General features: G+C 45.8%; 1 protein-coding gene and 1 long non-coding RNA gene across 4 annotated transcripts; one reads left to right on the top strand and one right to left on the bottom strand.

Moving 5' to 3' along the window:
• Positions 1 to 2,400: 2,400 nt before the first annotated feature.
• On the bottom strand, positions 2,401 to 21,323 carry PARP3 (poly(ADP-ribose) polymerase family member 3). 2 transcript variants are annotated; one of them, XM_081900303.1, is made up of 11 exons: positions 20,916 to 21,323; positions 16,852 to 17,111; positions 15,958 to 16,083; positions 10,110 to 10,304; positions 8,635 to 8,770; positions 7,691 to 7,917; positions 5,862 to 6,029; positions 5,560 to 5,646; positions 4,241 to 4,418; positions 3,021 to 3,167; positions 2,401 to 2,912 (listed from the first exon to the last, which is right to left on the bottom strand). In XM_081900303.1, the coding sequence occupies exons 2-11, from the start codon at positions 17,050 to 17,052 to the stop codon at positions 2,743 to 2,745; spliced, it is 1,635 nt and encodes a 544-aa protein (XP_081756429.1). In that variant the 5' UTR covers positions 17,053 to 17,111; positions 20,916 to 21,323; the 3' UTR covers positions 2,401 to 2,742. The 2 variants fall into 2 exon arrangements, with proteins under 2 accessions (XP_081756429.1, XP_081756430.1); XM_081900304.1 differs by lacking the exon at positions 20,916 to 21,323 and adding an exon at positions 20,427 to 20,789.
• On the top strand, positions 6,036 to 11,782 carry LOC309363901. Of its 2 annotated transcripts, XR_014165632.1 has the most exons (3): positions 6,036 to 7,513; positions 8,100 to 8,151; positions 11,325 to 11,782. It is a non-coding gene; the product is annotated as an uncharacterized lncRNA (long non-coding RNA). The 2 variants fall into 2 exon arrangements; XR_014165633.1 differs by lacking the exon at positions 11,325 to 11,782 and having other exon boundaries at positions 8,100 to 8,303.
• Positions 21,324 to 21,452: the final 129 nt, after the last annotated feature.

The raw sequence follows: 21,452 nt of genomic DNA, 5'->3' as shown, positions 1-21,452 counted from the left end.
TGTAGAGTTGGAAGGGACCCGGAGGGTCATCTAGCCCAGCCCCCTGAAATGCAGGAGTCACAGCTAAAGAATCCCTGACAACTTGCTTAACTTGTCCGAGCTCAGAGTAAGTCATATACTTTTCCTATCATTCCATCAAAAGGCGGAGACGAGGAACCTGTGACATTTCAGATGTGGCCAGACTCCAACTTCCACCAGCCCCAATCAGTATGGTCAATGGTCAGGAATGATTGGAGGGGCACAAATTCCTCTCCTCAATCTAAGGCCAGGAGTTTATGGCCATCCTTGGAAAACACACATGTATCCATTTCCCCTGCATAAGACAGTTACTAGAAAAAGCCTCATGGTGGCATTCCGTTCTAATACTGTGCTTTTTCCTCCCTGAGAAAAGTGTATGCAGGAATATGATAGCGATTCTCCCAAATCAGAAGAGATTGCCAGGAAAGTTCAAGCTCTTTCTCCAAAGTGTTCAGGTATGCCTTCTAAACTAGCATGCCTGTTGTACCATTTTGCGCAGACAAAATATTTAAGGACTGTGTGACACCTAAGCCCATTTGTGCACGTATGCCCATATCCTCCAAGAATATACAGTAAATACAGTGGTACCTCGGGTTACATACGCTTCAGGTTACAGACTCCGCTAACCCAGAAACATTACCTCTGGTTAAGAACTTTGCTTCAGGATGAGAACAGAAATCGTGCAGCGGCAGCGCAGCGGCAGTGGGAGGCCCCATTAGCTAAAGTAGTGCTTCAGGTTAAGAACAGACCTCCAGAATGAATTAAGTTCTTAACCCGAGGTACCACTGTACAACTATTTATTATGGAAAGCTGTTGGTTCAGTATACATTGGCACACCTCTTACAATCCTGTAACCAAATTTTTCATGATGGTTCCCAAGATCAAAGAGCAGGTTTTCATCTGTGTTCAGATACAATTGGATTGAAGCGGGCATATTGACTTTGGATCAACTGATAGATAATGAAGATGAATTTTTAACATACGCCATGTTATGAAATAAACATCAGCTATTGGATGTAACCCAATGGCAATATCTACTGCTACATTTGTTAACACCTTTCTTTGGACCAGCAGTATTTTCAGCTTCTGAGACACCCGAAATATTAGAATTGGTTAAGTTCTTTAACACTAAATAAACTATGATTACTTTTTATAGATATTTATTATAAATAAGTCAATTTGATATTAAGAAATGAATGGAATAAAGAATGAGAGGTTCCTATATTGCCTCAACGATTTTTTAACTTCATGGACAAGAAAAATGAAATTTAGATCTCATTTATACAAAATACAGTAGCTTAAAAACTGTATTTGTTAACAATTAACATATGATACCCTATACCCCCTGTTTTTATTTCAAAAAGCTCACTTTCTAATTTATTGCATTTTTTTTTAAATCCCAAAGTAAGAAAAAGATACCATTGGACACAATTTTGGATCAAGATGAATGTTTGTTTTTTGTTTTTTTGTTTCTTAGAATTCTCAAGCAATGCCACGTATGAGGCTAATAAAAAATAAGTAGACCACACCTTAGTTCAATCAACAGAGAAATTCAAGCTGGAGAAGATCTTCCATAAGTTTGCCCAAGGACAAATTGTACAGTGGCTGCAGAGTCTCTGGTACAAACATTCTCTTTTATTGCCCCTGTGCACAGTGACATTCGAACAGAGGATTGATTGCCTGGCTGGATTTTGACGATTATTGTTGTTGCTGCTCCTGTGGTGGGTTTTATCCTCTCCTTTAATTTTCCTGTTCACATTTTTCATTATTGCTTCTCAGTGTGGCATTGCATTGCGACGACAGGTGGGTTGAAATATTTTAAATAAAGTAAATGCAGTAGCAGTTCCTTGACCACATGGAGGAAACAACAACAAAAACCCACCCCATATTCCTCCCACCCATTTGCACTTTGCCAGATGTGCGACAACCCATTTACCTCAGGGAATGCACAAAGGAATACAACGTTTCAGTATGACTCACGAGGCATATCATACAAATTCTGCTGAATTACTTAGTGGAAGATGTGACTACAGTGGGTTTAGGTCACAGGCATGGCCAAACTTGGCCCTCCAGCTGTTTTGGGACTACAACTTCCATCATCCCTAGCTAACAGGACCAGTTGTCAGGGAGGATGGGAACCGTAGTCCCCAAAACAGCTGGAGGGCCAAGTTTAGCCATGCTTGGTTTAGGATGCTTAGTGCAGTGGTGTGTAACTGCGTTCGTGTCTGAGCATGCCACGTTTGAACCCGGTCACAGCCTTCAGAGATTCCTTTTCTTCATTTAGCCTCCCTGTGTAACTTGACTTCTACAGTGGGTGGGCCATATACGTGGATATTAGCTATGTGCCCAGGTAGACAGTAACAGGGAAGGAAAGACATTAGGTGGGCTTAACATACATTCTTTTATTTACAGGCCTTAAAGTGCTCTGAAAGGAGGAGGTGCCACTTGTCAGCATTTGGTTGTCTTCACCTTGTCAGACTTTCATCTGTATTACGGAGCCTAACACAGTCCTAAAACGAACTTGGAGAGTGGTTCTGCTTTCCTCAGCTGGGACCCCAGAATTCATGAGTGAACCACTAAGAGCTGACAAACATGGCTGGCTACACCAAGGCAGTCCGACTGTGGACTGCCATATCACAGTCACGTGCCTGTTCAGTGCTAGGCAGACGAGGACCTCCTTGCTGCATAGGCGGGGCCTAGCTGGCGTGCCGCTCAAGAAACACCTCAGAAGCGGAGCTGGATAAGGTAGCGAATGCGGCACTGACTCTCCTGGTAGATCAGGTACTCGCTCTGGGAGAAGCAGGAGCTCTTGTACTTAGCCATAGGAACAGGCTTTCCTTGGGATACCAGCACTTTGTTCCCATCCAGGATTATCTCTTTATCCTGCGCAGGGTCTGGGGATAGCACAGCAAGCCAGAAACAAAGAAAGCGAGAGGGAGGTTAGCATACGATTAACAGGCTGCAAAACATCACAACTGTTTCTTTCCAACCTTCAGGCTTACCTGGCTCAGTCACGCCACGGGCCACGACACTGTCATAACCGTCTGGGGGCTTGCGGAGCGAACAGTCATCCTGGGTGATGTGATGCTCTTTGCCAAGGGCCACCTCGTTCAGGAACATAATCCCCACCCTATTGGAGGTGGTGCCAACTGGGGGGGGGGGGATAAGGAAAAAGAGGTCCCAGTGGTTAAAGTGATGGACAGCAGGTTCCCTGCTCGAGTCACATACACCGTACCATATCCTTCCCTGTGTTCTGCTTCACATAGGCACACAAATCCAGTGGGATTAGGAAAGTAGGAGGATGATTATATCACGAACATATTCCAGCTTTCAAAAAATAATAATAACCTCTGCTGAACAGGACAGACAGATTCCATCATGGATAGTATTGTTTTCAGATGGCATTGCCAATATCCTCTTCAATAATGCAACCACAGGTTTCATCCTCCTGAATGGCATAGGATGAAAGCAAAGAAGTTGCTCTTTCAAACTGGGGCTGCTAATTTGGACGTCTCCAACTTCCAACTTCTGTGAGGAAGGAATGGCTAGTGCACCAATACTCTGTATTGGTCCAATCAGACATGCACACTTTTTAGATCTTCAGCAGGATAAAAGTTGCTAGCAGCCTGCTGCACAACATCCCATACTGTTCTGGACTGTCCCATAACTGTCAAAAGCACTTTTTCCAGTGGGCTGGGGTGGTCTTATCCAATTAGTATGGATTGGCAAAAAAAATGGGATGCCCTGCTTCTGGAAGAGGATGTGCTTTCCACTAGGAAAGCCAAAGACCACCATGGTGTACATTCTCCAATCTGGAACAGGTTTTCACCCAATTGGCGCTAGAAGCCTCTAAGGTTCATTTCCAGTTTACAAGGTTACAAAAGACCTAAGTGCTTGTGGAAAGCGCCAGAAGGGACACAGCCAGGATCACTTAATGGAAATAGTTAAATACAGGCATATAAATGCACACTTTTCAGTTTTACCTCCCTTTCTCATATCTATATCTATATACGGAAAAAATAGCAGTGGCAGCTTTTAAAAGCATGTCGACAGGGACCAGGGGTATCTATATGGACCTGCCTTCTGCCCTGCCACTATTAAGACCAGAGAAGCAACAGCAGCAGCAGAGAAAGGCAGCAAACCACTGAGAAAATGGTGGAAAGAACAAGAGGGGCAGCAGTCCTTGCAGCCCAAAGGGAGCACAGAGTGTTGGTTGCCTCACCGTATCCTGCCGATTTACTGTTCTCCGATGCAAAGTAAAGGCCCTTGCCCACACGCCCGCCGGAGTGCGGCATGATGCGTAGACCACTCTTCAGGATGGCTGCAATGACAGCCACGTTGGTGCCGTGCCAAAGCAGTCTCCTGTTCTCCAGGTGGCTGTGAGCCTTGAAACGGTTGCCCTGTTAGCAGAATGGGGTGGGGATAGAAAAAGAAGTTCAGCAAGCAGAGCTCTCCCTCCATGTGAAGGGTGCAATTTTATGCTTATGGGCAGCAAGATAAGCCTTCTGTTGGGAGCACCGAGCTTGGCTTGTACACACTGCAAAACTGAACTGTGACTAGTCAGCCACGTGTAGCAGGACGCCTATGGAGCATGAACTGGTGAGAACGTGTGCTCTTCCCCACTCCCTCCCAACACCAACCTACTGCCTACCAGCAGAGACACCTTTACAGAAAAAGGAAGGGGGGAAGACGTTTCTCTTTCGGTTGTTGGTTGTATTTTCACTCGTATAAACTGGGGTCAGATAGTGAGGCATGGAGAGCCACATCCCCCCCGCTTCCCCCTGACCTGAGTTTCCCCATCCTTGATCTACAGTGACAATCCTGTGTTAAGAGGCAAAGAGTCCTCCTTTGGGGTTGTAGCTCGACTAGAGGGTCTCTGGTTTCTTCTGCCACCATGTAGACACTCTGGGTCTTGGGAATCCAAAGCTGCCGTTTCTCAACTCAAGAGCACCTCCAGAACCACTGACAACATTTGGGCACTGCCCCACAACAAGCAAGTTCTCTAGACAGCATCGGTCTGCTCTGGCTGGCACCCGCAGTGCTGTGATACCTAGCCAGTAACAGAGGGTTGTAGCTCTTTACACAAAAGCATCTGCTAGGTTCATTATGGGGCCTGCTGCTATACAGACTGACAGATGCCAAGGGCTGCCAACCAGCACAATGGGGAAGGGCTGAGGCTCAGTAGGAGAGCCCATGTTTTGCATGTAAAAGGTCCCACAGAGACCCCTGCCTAAAACCCAGGAGAGACACTGCCAGCCAGTGCTGGAATTCTGAGCTCAAAGGGCTCCATTTCAGGCAGCTTCCTATGTTCCACAAGGGACCCTGGCACTGCTGGAACCAAAGGAGAATAAGCCAGGAACTGCCATTCAGGGCCTTTCCTTGTTGCTATGCTCCTAGGTCTATTCTGTCTGGTGCCAGAGGAAGCTGCAAAGTGAGGTGCTCTGGGTGGTTTTGCTCAAAGACAGAGCCAATTTCAGGCAACTGGCAGAAGTACACACAGACAGTTAACAGAAGGGAAGGGGCCCTGCCAGTAGACCTTACCTCGCCCTCTCTGTTCACCTTCCAGATGTTCAGGACTTGAAGCTTCCGATAAGTGCAGCCTGTCTTCTCTACGTAGTTTACAATCAGCTAATTGCAGGGAGCAGGAGAGAAGCAGAGGAAAAAAGTGATCATTAAAGCACTGAGGCAGACAGAGGAAAATGGAAAGTGCAGAGAATCAACATTTCCCCCCTGCATGTTGCCCCCACTTTTCAGAGGTCCTGGGCTTCCAACACAGGGGCATGCATAGTACCCTACAGTACCACAGCAACCAGACTGGGAAGCTTCCTGTAGGGTCACCCTACCTTATAATCCTCCGATGATGGGTCTACCAGGGTGAGTTCGCACTTTAAGAGCCCATAGTCCTTGTCCACTGGGTGTGGGACCTCTTCCACCTTCATTTCCTCCTCTTCTTCCTCTTCCTTCTTCTTCTGGGCCTGCATACTCTGGGCAAGTTCAATATCTGCCAGGACCTATCAGGAAAGGGAACCAATCTTCACAAACACTGGTGGTGGGAGGAACCATTTGACTCTTACACTGCCATCCTATGTGAGCTTCACTTCCAAGTAAACATATCTAGGACTGTTCTATTGGTAGCCCATTTCAGCTAGGGAAATCTCATTGGTGCTCTAGCTTGAAATCAAAAGGGGGGGAAGGTTACGGTTTTTCATATGTTTTCAATATTGCTATTGGGGGTGGTGTGTGTGTGTGTGTGTGCGTGTGTGTGTGTGAGAGAGAGAGAGAGAGTGAGTGAGTGAGAGAGAATTCAATAGTGTTTCTTTGTTTTGGGTTGTTAGTTTGCTAATGTTAATATTGTTTTGTAGATTATGAACGCTGTAGTGCTTTGTGAATCTTATGACTTGTGGTTGTGCTGCTTGGCTATGTTTGAGTTGTTAATAGTGTTTTATAGAAGGTGGTTTTACAGATGATTTCTAATTGCTTTAATGATGATTTGTTAATTATTTTATATGATTTATGTTTTAATTGCAATGTTCTATTATGTTATTGCTGTTTATTGTTTGTGAGCTGCTTTGTCAATTGTGCGAGTGAAAAGCCACATAGAAATGTAACGAATGAAATGAAATGAAATGAAGAAAGAGAGACCTTTGAACTCAAGAGTGGAAGCGATTATTAACCCTGAAGGCTGCACCCACTAAGCAGCCATTTGGGGTACTGAGGGCTTATAGTGCAAAATCATAACTGGACCAAAGTTATTGGCCTTTTTGTTTTGTTAGTTCTCAAGATTATACCCTTCAGTTTCGAAAGGCTGCAGCTTGTTAGCAGAACAGCTGCATGCAGATGGTCCATCACAGGGAGCTGCTGCCAATCAGTGTAGACAACATGGAGCTACATGGACAAAAGGTCTGACTTCGCATAAGGCAGCTACTGTGTTTCCATTGTTTGCAGGCTAGGCTATGGCTTAATGGTAGAACATCTGCTTTCCATGAAGGTGGTCCCTGGTTTGATCTCCAGGTAGGGTTGGGAATGTTCCCATCTGAAACCCCGGGGAGCTGCAGTTATTCAGGGTCAGCAGTACTCAGCTGCTGGATGGATTCATGGTCTGACTCAGTATAAGGCAGATTCCTATGTTCCTTTCTTTTTGTAGTGGATTCAGCTCTCATTCCTATAGTACTAAACATTGCAGTAGCTGGGACAGAGCAACAGGGGTCCTTTACCTTTTTACCTTTACTAAACACTGCAAATAGAACTGCTATAAAGGCTTCCATTATTATGTTTAATATTAAAATATTTATTCTGCTATCTTTTAGCACAGGTAGAAAAAGACTGTGCAGTAGACACAGCATGGGACCGAGTGAGCAGAACCTATGGCCACTGGAGTTCCCTCTCAAACATTTAAAACACATTTCTGGCCAATTACCCACACACCATTTTTCTCGTTTGACAGGGTCATTGGGCAGCTTTGGGCCCCAGACAGAACCTGTGGCTGTCAGAGCAGGTAAGGAAGCATAGCAGTACAGAATTTTTGTGTCAGTGAGGACACTTCATTGCTGCATAGGCAAGACCTTGGTCTCACAGTCTGAGCATGGAAGACTCTTGACAGAGCCTTCCACAGCACAGAGATGTCTCTTGCTCTAATGGCATGGGGATTGGCCCAGTTCTCGGAGCTCCTTACCAGCAGCATGTCCTTTTTGGCTTGGACAACCTCCTGAGTGCTGATGGGTGGAGGCCGAGCCCGGCCAAAGTTGTGGGGGATGATGGTGTAGAAGCGAGAGGAGAGTTCCTCCAGCTGCTTCTGAGAAGGCGGCTGCTTCTGCAGTGCTGTCTCAATGGCCTCCAGAGCTTCAAAGCCTTTGGCAATCTGCTGCTTGCTCAGTTTCCCCAGCGGCATCTTCTTCACATCTGGGAAAGGGGATTAAAAAGGGTGACATGAGGATGTTTGGCAGAGATCAGTGTAACAACTCTGTGGACTTCCAAGAATCCTACAAATCAGTAGCTGAAACCACCCAGATCAGAACGCCACTACTTAGTTCAATTCATGCCCCTTTTCATTCTATAACTGAACCACATTCTGCTCTTCCCAGGTTGGTCTTTATTTGTGACCAAGGACCAAAGAATCAAATCTCACCAGTACAGGTGACCTGAGCTTCTCTCCCTCTCCCTCCTTCCCATAACCGAGTTTTCTCTCACTAATTGGTTTAGCTTGATGTTGTTACAACTATATATACCAGCTTTCTCTATTAGCCAAATGGATAGCAAACCACAATAAACAGATAATGTATGTTTGATGCCAAGAGCAGGCAAGATGGATATATCATAGAGTTCGGAGAGACTCCAGGGTCATTTAGACCCTTCAATGCAGGAATCTCAGCTAAAGCATCCATGACAGGTGGCCATCCAACCTCCGCTTAAAAACCTCCAAGGAAGGAGAGTCCACCGTCTCTCATGGTAGTCTGTTCCACTGCCAAACAGCTCTTACAGTCAGAAAGTTTTTCAAATGTTTAGTAGGACTCTCCTTTCTTGTAACCTGAAGCCATTGGGTGCTTCTCCCACCTGCGGCAAAGCAAACAACAACAACAACAACTCAACCCACCACCAAAAGATCCCTTGACCCTTTACCTAAATTCATGGTCTGCATGGCATCCTTAAACATGTCGTTGCTGAAGATGAGGGAGACCAGCTCCTGAGTAGGCTTGTCCAATGTGCAGGGCCGTATCCTTTGCTTGGATAGCTTCACTCCATCTACGCTGTCCGCCTTGGAAACAGGAAAGAACCAACCTGGGTCTGGACATACACACAAATCAGCTTCTTCTAGTGGGGCTGGACTTCACCCTTAGATTCACAGTAGGGCACACAAGCTTTCACCTGGCAGTGAACACCTTTCAAAATAACAGGACTTAAGCAAACACCCTTGAGCAAATGGACCTGCACATGGAAATGCTAACTGACTTCCATTAACTTCACCAACCCTGATGCAGTTCACTCACTACAAGAGATTATCCATGTTCTCTAACTCACACAGACTTTGAAAACCTGCAGGAGTCCTCTAAATCACTGATAACCAGGAGATAGACTGTGATTAGGCTGCTAGGATAACTTTGTGAGGATTGGATTGGTGATCGAAGATCGCACACAGCCTCAACCAGGAGCCTTAACCAGGTGATGGCGCTCTGCCCGGCTACTGACAGCATTGTTGCCTCTTACTAATGGTGTGGAGCAGAGACAGAATGGTGGCTTGGTTGGGGCTGTGCAGGCACACCAGCAGAACTCATCTGGCACTCTCAGCGCCAGATTCAGCTAAGTAGTCCTGCCAATTGAAGCCCACCCAAGTACTTTCGCTAGCGCAATGGGGCTTTCCACCTCCTTCCCTCCCCTGGCACGCCTGGGTCTGGTGGGCATCAGGGGAACCCCTGGAACAGTGGGTGAGAGAGAGGAAAGGACAGATAATTCAATCAGGCAAGCAGAGGTGCTTAATGCTATGCTGAACTCCTCCAGTCACTGGTCGGCCCACAGGAGGTGCCTGGTGCTATAATGCCCAGGGATCAACCACCTGGCTCTCCAAATGAGGCCTCCCACTGGTCCCTGGACCAAAGCTATGGTGTGTGTATGGGTATGCAAGGACAGGGACCAGATTCTCCCAGACACATCCCAGGTCTCTTCCCTGAACTTTGTGCTTTCATTTCAAAAAGTCCACAGCACCATATGTCCTGAAACTACCAAAAAAACCACATGAACAGTAATGAGTAAGAAGTAAACCCACTCCTGGGCTTAGCGTGTTCTGGACAGTGTGTGCCAAAGTATTGGGATGACTGATAAAGAAGCACTGGACCACTATTTTTTAGTTTGATTAATCTGTTACTTATTTTACCATAGTGATTTACCGTGCAATCTTAGGTATGCTTACAGAGAAGTTGCATTCAATTCAATAGGACTCTCTTGCAAGTCGGATTGCACTGCCAACAAATCAACTAACCTAATTTTAAATGTATTAGTCTAGACTGTTTGCAATTAGGCTTTGTTTCTGCTGTTTTGCACTGACTTATGCCTCTCCCCAGTGTGCCAGTCTGCTCCCAGGGTATTCCTTGGCTCAGTACCTTCACAGTCACCTCCTGCTCCTCTTCATCATCTGCATGTTGCACCTCAATCAAGGTGTACTTGCCATCGTGAGCCACAAAGTTCTCCCGGTCACCCCAGCTGTTCTTGGTCTTATCCCGAAATTTCTTCTCAAAATCCTTCTTGGCCGCCTCCAAGGATGGAAAGGCGTTGAGTTTTGACTGCCCTACTTCTCCCTGCAAGCAACAAGAGGAAAGGAAACACACATCAGCAAGAGACGGAAACTTCTGCATCTTCTCCCACGTATCTTGTGCTTCCTTTCTTAGTCCTGCAATGAAAGAATGGGCAGGGACACAGCCATCCTCACAGGCAGGAACACTCCTACCTTCCACAAAGTAGGGTAACCTATAGAGGGGGACATGTCCTTGCATGCAACTGTACACTTTAGAAGGACATCTTGCATCATCTTGTCTGCTGGCATAAGTTGGTTCTGAAGGGACCACAACCTCTTTGTAGAAAGCACAATCCACCAATCCAGCCTTTGATACATGTTCTTCCATCAAGCTTCAGCCCTTCCCAGAGGAAACAGATCGCCTGCCATTGAGTCTCTGGTGCAGGCTTCTCTGCTGTACACAATGGTTCCCTGAAGTCCTTAATCTCCACTTTGAAGTGGAGGTAGATTTCCTTGCCCACTTAGTCCCATTTGCATTCTTTGCTCCCAGTCTTAGGGTGTTTAATCCTCCCCCTCCCCCACTTTCTGTAAGTGCAGCATATTTTAGAAAGGTGAAAATAATCCAGGAGTGACTTCTCTTGATGTCTGAGCAACGATGAATTGTAATAAATATAAAGTGCCTCCAGAGTGGAAACTCAATTTAGGTCATTAGCAGCTGGAGTCTGGAGGCACACAGATTTATCACCTGGATGTCTCAGAGATGCTTTTACAAAAAGAAAGAGAGAAAAATACTGCCCAAGAGCCATTTTAGCATTTGAGGCTGCCATCTTCTAGCCACTTACCTAGGTGCAAGCCCTATTGTACTCAATGGGACTTACTCCTGAATAGATGTTGTTTATGATTACCCTGGTGCACTGCAAGAGCCTTGCAGAGTAGATAAAATCATTCTCTATTTTTGCTGTTACTTCTATTTCTTACAGCACCTCAAGATTCTCATAAAAGTTTTAAGTGAAGTAGCTATATTTCTTTTTTCTCTCCCCGCTCCTTCTCCCTTTCACATTTTGCCTGGAATTTTCACAATCAGCATCTGTTCCTAAATATTGGAATCTCTCTCCAACAAAAGCAAAGGCATATGACGATAAAATTATCCTACTGATTTGCACTGTTTTACAAGGTTTGGGATGCACCTCCTAGAGACATATATTGTTCTTGCACCAGGTCCTCTAATCAACTTGGCTTTCAGGTTTTTAGCATGGGTATGTAAACAGCTGTACATATTGTTCCTCTTTAAATATTTTATATGCATTTTTTCCCTACTGTAAAGGAAATTTTGTATTAGTTTTTATAGAATGCTTGTTGTCTGTTTACAAGGGATGCGGGTGGCGCTGTGGGTTAAACCAGAGCCTAGGACTTGCCGATCAGAAGGTCGGCGGTTCAAATCCCCACGACGGGGTGAGCTCCCATTGCTCAGTCCCAGCTCCTGCCAACCTAGCAGTTCGAAAGCACGTCAAAGTGCAAGTAGATAAATAGGTACCGCTCCGGCAGGAAGGTAAACGGTGTTTCCATGAACTGCTCTGATTTGCCAGAAGCGGCTTCGTCATGCTGGCCACATCTTAAGGCAGCCCTGTTCAGGGAAGTTTTTAATATGTAATGCTGTACTGTTTTTAACACTGATTGGGAGCCGCCCAGAGTGGCTGGGGAAACTCAGCCAGATGGGCGGGGTATAAATAATAAATTATTATTATTATTATTATTATTATGATGATGATGACCCGGAAGCTGTACGCGGGCTCCCTAGGCCAATAAAGCGAGATGAGCGCCGCAACCCCAGAGTCAGTCACGACTGGACCTAATGGTCAGGGGTCCCTTTACCTTTACCTTTGTCATCTGTTTATGGAGGCAGTTCTGGCCAGGGGACTCAAAAGGTCGGAGAAGGTGCAACAGGTCAGCACAGGAAACTAACCTGGGGGTGGAATGAAGCTTAGTTACCATGTCCATGTGTGAGTGTATGAGTGTGTGTGGGGGGGGAGTAACTTAGCAAAACTGTGGACTCCTCCAGACAACCTGTTTATTGAGCATTCATCTCAATTTGCTTGCAAACAAATCCTTCTGATTTGTTTGCAGGGAGATTATATGACAATGAGCATCCATCCTTATCTGTTTGCAGGGAAGTCTTATGCCTGCCTGTCCATCTGTTTTTATCCAACACTTTATAGTGCATTTCCCTCTCACTTTCCTAACTGCAAAAGACATCTATATAACTATATCTGTATTTATGTTGTTTAAAAAGTGGTTTTGTTGCACCTGAGCACTTGAATCCACTTTCATTGCGCAAACCTAAATTGACAGTGTGCCTGTGTCTGGAGTTGGCTTCTACTGTCCTTCTGATTGACTAGGAGGCTGGAATGGTGAATCATACATATGCTGTCAAACAAGCAGAGAGAGATGGGAGAGCTAGGAAACAGAAAAAGTCACAGTCACAGAGAATCCAGATTTCAGGGACAAAAGAAGCTGAGCTGAAAGCACTGAGATTGACTGGGGCACTGCCAATGAATTAGGATGGAGCAAAAGGAACTCCTTTATTGGTCTTAAGCTAAAGTAGGGAAGCAGTTTGTATAAGCCTTACGTAGATAGACTATAAAAATAGCATGGGGGGGGGGGGGAAATGCATCTAATTGCTCTTATCGTCAACTGCTAAAACCACAGGAGCGGCTAGGTTAGCTGGTTTGTTCATCTGCTCCTCATGGAGAAGGTTGCAGCCATGCTACTATAATGTCAGCTACAGCAGGTAGGGAAAGTTAAAGCTATTGTTAGTTTCTGTTTGCCATCTCTATTTCATTCAGAAGGGGTTTCTTTTGGCTTGGATGCTTCTTGACAGCAGCCATGAGATTTCTTCCTAGCATCAACTTATAGCGATTTTACCTAACATCTTTTTCCTTCCCCACCACCCCAGCTAGAGCACTCTGGAATACACAGACATGTATTTGCGTTCTCTGAAGAACTGCAATGGGCCTATCAGAGCCATTAGCCTCTGGACTAAGAGAAAGCTAGCTAATAACTTCAGCTCCTTACCTTGGTCTCCAGAGAAGTATGTTTTGTGTTTCCGCCTAAAAGCCCAAGGGGGGGGGCGGGTGTGTGTGTGTGTCTCTTATGTGGCAGTCACTGTTGCATATTTGGTATGCAAACAAAGCAAGAGGGGAGGACGACATGTGGTGAAAATTAGCAAAAGGGTGGTGGCAAAGAGCCTATTCTGATGGGTGACTCAGTACCGCTCCCACTCCAGGTTCTCAAGCACAGAGTCCCTGCCAAGTTATGACAACCTAATTCCAGGAATAAAAGCCTTTTGAAACTTGAGCCTTGGAGGAGGAAAAGACAACCGGGAGAGAACAATCCTAGCCACCCACACCCTCAACAGTCAGGTAGGCAAATAAAACCTGGGTCTAAAGGCCTGACATAAAGACGGTTTCACCCAAGGGGGCACATCAGGTCAAGACAAACTTAATCAGCTTGCATTTATGTCTGCCTCCCAGGTTACAATAAAAGGCTGCTTTAAGCTGGACACACAGGTGAAAGTTTTACTGAGAGGAGACGTCTTGAAATTAATGGTCCTAACTTAGTCACGTTCATTAATCTCAAGGGGTCAACTCTGAGTCTCTCTTAGTAGAATACCACCCAATGTTCCTTAAAAGAGATCTCCCCCACAGCAGAAAATGCTGGATCCCAGCTCCCAATAGGTTGTCAGGGATGACAGGAGCTGCAGTTTAACAAACCTGGACACTCTGGGGTCTCCCATCTCTGCCTATAGCTTCAACAAACACTATTGCCCTAGTTACAAAATTCCAGCTTGGGGAACTGGGACATGTCCTAGGAACCGGCACACGTCCTAGGAGTTCTACTGAGAAAATTAATTAAGGCTGCAGTCGGACACCCACTAAAGACCCACTCGATCCAAAGGGACTTCTGAAAAGACATGTGTGGGATTGCACCCACGGCTGTTAGGAAATCTCAACTGCTGAATTACGTTGCAATTTAGCAACAACAACCTGATCAACAACAACCTGATCAACATAAGATGTAAACATTTCTTTCTCAAGAGCACATTGTCTCAGTGTTCTCTGTATTGATTACTTTACTGCAAGCTCATGTCTAATTTTAATAGATAACTGAAGAATGAACTTGTGCAATTTTGCCATTGCAACACAGGTCTGGAAGAAGCAAACAACAATTGCCTCGCGTTGATTCTCCAAGGTCACTGGCCTCTTACTAGATTAAACGCAAACAGCTTGCAAAACAGACTTCAGGAGGATGGCTCTGAGTGCCCACAAGCTTATTTGAACCAAGAGCACCAGAAGCTCTGGATGGGAAGTGTGCTTAAGCTCCCAGTCGTTCCTTCGCAGTAACGCTTTTGCCTCTTCACGGTTTGGGTTAAAACGGCCCCCTGGGCCTAGTCAGGCTTGCAGGCACCTCTGACATCTAGTGACTGTTGCTGTTCTGTGTCCCACAAGGGCATAGCCAGGGGGCAGCTGCCCCTCAACTCAAGTAAATAAATAAAAACACTTAACTGACTGATCGCAACACAGGTAGCTCAGTTCTGCCCCCCTGAAACTTAAATCTGGCTACGCCCATGGTGTTTTGCCTTGTTAATTTAAAATGCTTTGCAATATTAAGAAAGCAGGGCAAATAAAAGGGAGAAATGTGTGGCAGTGCCATTAGCCCAAAGCATGGTGTCCTCAAGATGCTGCTATGCTACAGCTTCCATGATCTCTGACCTTTGGGCCACACTTGCTGGGGCTGATGGGAGTTGTAGTCTTAACAGCATCCGGAGGGCACCCTGTTTGGCTACTCCAGGTTCAAGAGTTACCAGGGAGTCATTTTAGAAGAGCGTACCTGGATTAGACCAAAGGTCTGAAACACAGGACTTTATTACTATTGGAAAAAGGCTTATTTCCTCCCTCCAATCGCAAATGCCCAGAAGCCACAGACCAAGAGAGCTGCACACTGTGGCCATCCTACCTATTACCCTGAAGTGGTAACACACTGCTTCAAGACAATTACTTTGTGAAACCATTATCTGTGGCAAGTCCGCTGAAACACTGCGCCTGATATACCAACAGCTCTAGGCTAAGCGAAGCGAGAATCCACATTACCAGGCTAAAGGTGTTTACAACCTTGTAAATAGTTTTATGGCAGCAGAAGTAGTCAGCTTGCTTCAGCATAAGAACTGGATGATCTCAGCTCCGTAGCCACTTAACCCCAGGGAATCTTGTACCACTTAAATGGTGCCCAGAGGCCCTAACACTTAGGTGTCACGTATGTGAAACTATTCCTTTCCTTAGTTCCAACTCCTGCTCATTCGACTTTCTTGACTCACTCTCTCCCGTGTTTCAATGATCAATGAGGAATGGTATTTTCCAGACTTTCTTAATGCTAGGCCCATATTTATAAGCAATAAATATGGCTAGGAACACTAATAGCAAGCACAGGGTCTGGACGTGTTATGGCTCTGCAAACTGTCATTCAGGAAACATTGCTGGAAGAGTTAAAGCTTTCTTTTAAATTGGCTAAGGTTTGGGCTATCTTTCCCCCTTTATTCCAGTGCTAGGCATCACTATCCACAGCTGTATATAATTGTGTCAGTCTTAGAGAGATGAAGACCCCCACCCCCACAGATTTTTGAGAAAAGAACTGCAGGGCCACCCTGAGGGCAAGCTACTCACCACACGGCCCCAGCGGTTCCAACAGCTGTACTTCCCATTCTGTTCTATGAGTTGGATGATGTAGAACTTGTTGTTATTGTGGCCAATGTTGGTCTGGTTCAGCATGCAATCGTAGTCCTCGTGAATCTAAAATCGTAACAGGCAACATGAAAGCCCCTAAGACACCCACAGCAACCTCTGTGTGCCTAAATCCCTGCCTGTGATTGACATCTGGCAAAACAGGAGGCCAATCAGAGCCTGGCACTTAAAGAGTATTGCAAGAACTAACAAATACCAAGTGCTAATAAAGTCTAGGCCGGAATCCAAGAGGATAAATTCCAAGTCTGGCTGGACTCTCCCAATAGCATCCTCACCTTGATTAGTAGTTTTTGCTAAAAGATCTCTGCAGAAGACAAATGGGCAGAAGGGGTCCTGAAGGGTAGAACACTGTCCAGTCCTAATAAGCCTCTGGCGGGGTGGGGGGACAATTTTTGGTTCCATTAATTTCCCCCCTCCTCTACTTGGGATACGCATAGGCAAACTCGGCCCTCCAGATGTTTTTGGCCTACAACTCAAATGATCCCTAGCTAGCAGGACCAGTGGTCAGGGATGATGGGAATTGTAGTCTCAAAACATCTGGAGGGCCAAGTTTGCCTATGCCAGACTTGGGACATGCAGCCCTGGCTGCCCTGCTAAAGGAAGGCAAAGAAAGCTTAAGGAAAAGAGAGAAGCCTCAAGATTCAGTGTGTACTTTGACCTTCACTGCCCCACCACAGGTGCCCACAAGAGACAGGAGGACTCCCATTATGTTACACTATCCCATGGCAGGGCCAGGTGACAGGGGGAATGACCCCTTCCCCACCCCCCAATGGATGCTGGGCACAGGGAACACTTCAGCCAGAGCTTTGCTCTCACCTTGGCATTATCAACGTCGCTCAGCTGACAGGCAGAGTCAATTTTGGCCTTGAGCTTCTCTTTGGGAGCTGCCTTCAGTGCCTCCACGGTGGAGTGGAAACTGTCTTCTTCAGGTTCAGCCTTTAGCTCTGGCTCCTGTTTCACTTTCTTGCCCTTGACTGCTGCCCTGGTTTGGGCAGGGGCCTTGCGCTTTGGCGGCATCGTTCCCTCCAGAGCCTTACCCTGTTTCCCAAAGGAGTCAGGCTGCTGCTCTTATTCAACTGCAAAAAAAAGGGAGGCAAGTTAATTCTTGACTCAGGAGGTCACTAGAAGTACCAGTCCCTAAATGACCCACACTGACCTTCTCTGTGATTTCGTTTAAGTGAAAACAGGGAGAGGACTTGTCTACTTCAAGCATTACCATTAAATAAATTTTATGAAGGAATACTGGAGTAGTTCCTTTCTGCCGACTGATCAGGCTCTTCAATAAAACTCTGGCAAAACACAGACTTTCCGAAAGACTAACTTAGCAGCAACAGCACACCACTGGGTATTACAACAGCCAAGACCCCAAGGTGTGCTCCTGCTAGCATAATGTAGCTCCAAAGACTTCTGCTTTTCTTTCCTGCCAGATTTGGATGACATTCCCACATATGAGAATTCTGAGTGTGGCTGTGCACTCCGCTCAGATCTAGCAAAGGCTGCATATAGATATAGGCCATGGTAGGCAAACTAAGGCCCGGGAGCCAAATCCGGCCCAACTGCCATTTAAATCCCCCCCGCAGGTCGTCCAGGAATCAGTGTGTTTTTATATGAGGAGAATGTGCTCTTTTATTTAAAATGCATCTCTGGGTTATTTGTGGGGCCTGCCTGGTGTCTTTACATGAGCAGAATGTGGGTTTTTATTTAAAATGCATCTCTGGGTTATTTGTGGGGCATAGGAATTCATTCATTCCCCCCCCCCAGAAAAAAATATAGCCCGGCACCCCACAAGGTCTAAGGGACAGTGGACTGAAAAAGTTTGCTGACCCCTGATATAGGCTGTGTACATACCATATGGGTAAAGCATATTTAAAGCACATACCTTCCCCTAAAAAATCCTGGGAACCATAGCTCTGGGAACTATAGCTCTGTGAGGGATAAACTATAGTTCCCAGGATTCTCTGTGTGGGGTGTGTGCGCGCTTCAAAGGTATGGTGTGTGCACAGCCATAGAATATTATGTAAATGTACAAGCTCAACATGCAAATTGATTATGTATGAAACAGCAGAAGCATTCTAATCTAACACTGAGGCGGGAAATGCAAACCTTTGGGTTAACAGCCAGGTGCACTGACCCATTGTGCCACAGAGATGAACATGTTGTCTTTAGTCCTAGGCCCACACCCTAGGCAAACAGCCATACGACAACTATCAGAGCCAAATGCCGGTTTCATAGCTGACTCAGCCCCAAGCCCTCTCCTTCCTAATCACCCTGTTAGTTCAGACCTTTATTCCTTTGACAGCAGATCTTCCTTTTCGGTTTTTAACTGTATCAATCTGTAATCAAATCAGCCTTGGGAAATCTGGAACCTTTGGCTGGACCTTATTATGCTTCCCATCACCTGTAGGTTTGTCAGCTACTCCAAGCGTTTTAAATTCTGATTTGCTAATCCAATGCCAGTAACAGGCAAGGAGCCAACTTTTAACTTGCATACAGCTGACTGGCAGTCAATGGCAGCAGAATATTTTCCCAATGAGTCACAACTGAAAGTGCACGGTTATGTTCATGCTATTTCAATAACAGTGCACAGCTTTCACTAACAAGTCACAGCTTTATTGCACAAGAGGAAACTGTCTTTTCTAGGCCTTAGAAACAGTATACTTGCCTACAATATAAAGGATTTTGCAAGCATCATAGCCAGAAGGTAAGACTAGGAGAGGAAAGGTGAACCAATGGATGCCGTTTGAGAACAGGTGAGATAATGCTTGAACACAGCATAGGAAGGAGTCAGAGAAACAGACTATCTGGTGGAGGTGAGAGAGAATAGCAGGTGAGATGGTGGACGGGATCAGATGGCATCAAGAAAGCATGCGCAGGGACCGAGTGAGGAATTCCCAAACTATGGTCCATGGGCTTCAGTCAGGTGGTCTATGGAGCATCTATGAATTGGTGGCTAATGATGAGAGAAACAACACGTCTACCTCACTAAATATTCACATTGATTTTTAACTGTGTTTTGGCAGCTTTTTTATTTCTTACGTTTTATTATGTTACAATTTGAATTCTACAAAATTCAAATTGTAATACAATAAAAAGCAACAATAATAAAAACAGCCACATAGGGTCTAACACAGCGCATCACAATTGCTACAACAGTTAGGAAAAACATAAATGGTCTGCCCAGACCCTCATCAATTGGTCTGTGGGGAGCTTAGCCACAAGACGGGGGAATAAACAAACAAGTTTTCTAAAAGCCAGGTACAGTGATGCAAGGTTTTGAAATGTAACATCATTGCTATGTAGCATGGTTGGATGCAGAAATATAAGACCTGCTAACAGATGAATGTATGATATCCAGCAAGCAGTCCTCTCTAGATGCACTAGTGCTCTTTGAACTCAGAACAAAATTATTTGAGTAATAAACAGTTCAAAGTCTGCCAGTGCTCCTGGGCTCTGCCTATCTACATATTGTGTTCCGGGAGACAGTCTGCTAGGACTCAACCATGTGTACATTCACTAGTTTCACTACAAAACCAATAGAGATACCAAATAACAGAAGTAGACAGATCAATATTATGCAAATGTTCTTATCTTTCAGGATCACTGGACTTGCCTCTATGCTTTGCTACCTATATTAATGAAGAGGCAGAGGCAACTTCCTTTGCCTTCATGCTAGTATCTTCCTCCTGCTTGAATTAAGAAAGTGATTTGCACCTTGAACTGAGGAATTTAGTGCAAATCTAGTAGAAAATCCTGTTCTTTAGTATTATTTAACATCTTAAAATTGAGAGAAATAGCTGCCTCATAACAGGGTTGTTTTGTTATCTGCACCTCCCGACTCCGTAAAGCCAGTCTACACAATAATAATATTTATTATTATCTGGCTGGGGTACCCCACTCAGCTGACAACATACAGCAAGCTCAACAGAAAGGGGCTTGCTGAATAAATAGCATACTCAAACAAGCAAGCCACACCACACAAAGCAAAGATTTAAAAAACAAAAAACAATCAAATCTTACCAGAGAGAAAAAAACCTTCTGAGTCATGTAAGCAATCATCCATAGCCTGCTGTATGCAAAATGTATAGCATACATACTCTGATGATGGAAAGTATGCACTCTTGATGCACAAATGAAAAGCGCAAATGGTCTTTTTGGGGCGGTGGGGCGGGGCAATTAAGAGCCAGTATTGGCATCATACTACAGATCGGCAGCCCCCTGGCTGCTTTCACAGGTTGTCTCCGAACTGCACAACTTTTGGAAGACTTGCAAATAATTTCGCCAAAGGTTTCCAAGCCATGCAAGAATTTTTGCTGGCCCACCAATACTGTGCGGCTGTATTAATAATGTGGAACATAATGTGTGGGGGGAGGAAGGGGGAATAATTTACTTACTGTATTTCTCTCCTGCCCTTCTTCCTGAAGACCAAGGTGGCAAGAACCAGCACTTTCCCCAATTTACCAGATAGGTGTTTACACTCAAAGGATGCTATGTGGGGATTTGCCCCTTTAAAAAGTGGGTAGCGACCCATTAACTTGCGGAGGAGGGTCAAAGCAAAAAGCGCACAGCCCTGTCAAGTACTCGCTTAGGATCAGCGCCAGCGAGGGCGCAACTTCAGCGGAGGTTCCAGCCCGGATTAAAAAGAATCCGCAGTACCCCGTTATCAAGATACAGAGGCTCTACGTTGTTTGGGGACGTCTCCTGCACCTCTCTCTAATTCGAAGAAATCAGATCCGGTATAGACAGCTACGGATTCTGTCCGTTCCCGACTGTCGCTTTGGGAACGATCCAGAGACAAATAAGATAAAGGGCCGCCACCCAGCTATTTATTTACTTCTCAAACCCCACCCCACCTCCCGCCTGCCCAGAGTAGCAAAACTCACCGCGGTGTGGGTGGGTGGTGCACCGGCTCTTCGTAGCCCAGTGGTCCTCCTAGACGCGGAGACAGTCCAAGTGGCAGGGCAAGTTTGGGCAAGTCGGAGGGCGAGATCTGCCGCTTGGGCTTTCCCTCTTCCTCGCTTGCCGTCCCCTCCTCCCCCCTAGTGATCTCAGCCTTCGATCAGCGGCTGCAGCAACACGCCTCCCGGGGAAGGAGCCAGCCCAGCGCAGAGGCAAGGAAGGGGCTGAGCAGCAGAGCCCGGCTGCACACCGAGCTGTCCATCAACGCGTGCTAGAACAGCCGGACCAGGCAGGCCCGCAAAAGGGGCGCAGAAGAGAAAAAGCAACATCTTCTGCATCCACTCACTTGTTTGGGCACTAAATTAAAATAATGTTTTTTACTGAATTAACCCCCCCCCCAAAAAAAAAACACCCTCCCATGCATGAACAGAGATGAGAGCACCAGGGATTATTGAGGGTTGTTCGTGTCCCTGAAAACAAGGACACCCAGAAGGGGAAACTCTTGATTCATGTCATCCCGT

This window comes from Podarcis melisellensis (genome assembly GCF_964234715.1).
Source record: "Podarcis melisellensis genome assembly, chromosome: 2".
Taxonomy (NCBI): Eukaryota; Metazoa; Chordata; class Lepidosauria; order Squamata; family Lacertidae; genus Podarcis; species Podarcis melisellensis.
This window is presented reverse-complemented; position numbering and strand designations above follow the sequence as displayed.

Coding starts and splice junctions, on each gene's coding strand:
- PARP3 (XM_081900303.1), bottom strand. CDS start 17,052: ATGCCGCCAAAGCGCAAGGCCCCTGCCCAAACCAGGGCAGCAGTCAAG. Junction 16,084..16,851: donor GCGACGTTGATAATGCCAAG/GTGAGAGCAAAG, acceptor TTACGATTTTAG/ATTCACGAGGACTACGATTG. Junction 7,918..8,634: donor CATGCAGACCATGAATTTAG/GTAAAGGGTCAA, acceptor CCCCTTTCCCAG/ATGTGAAGAAGATGCCGCTG.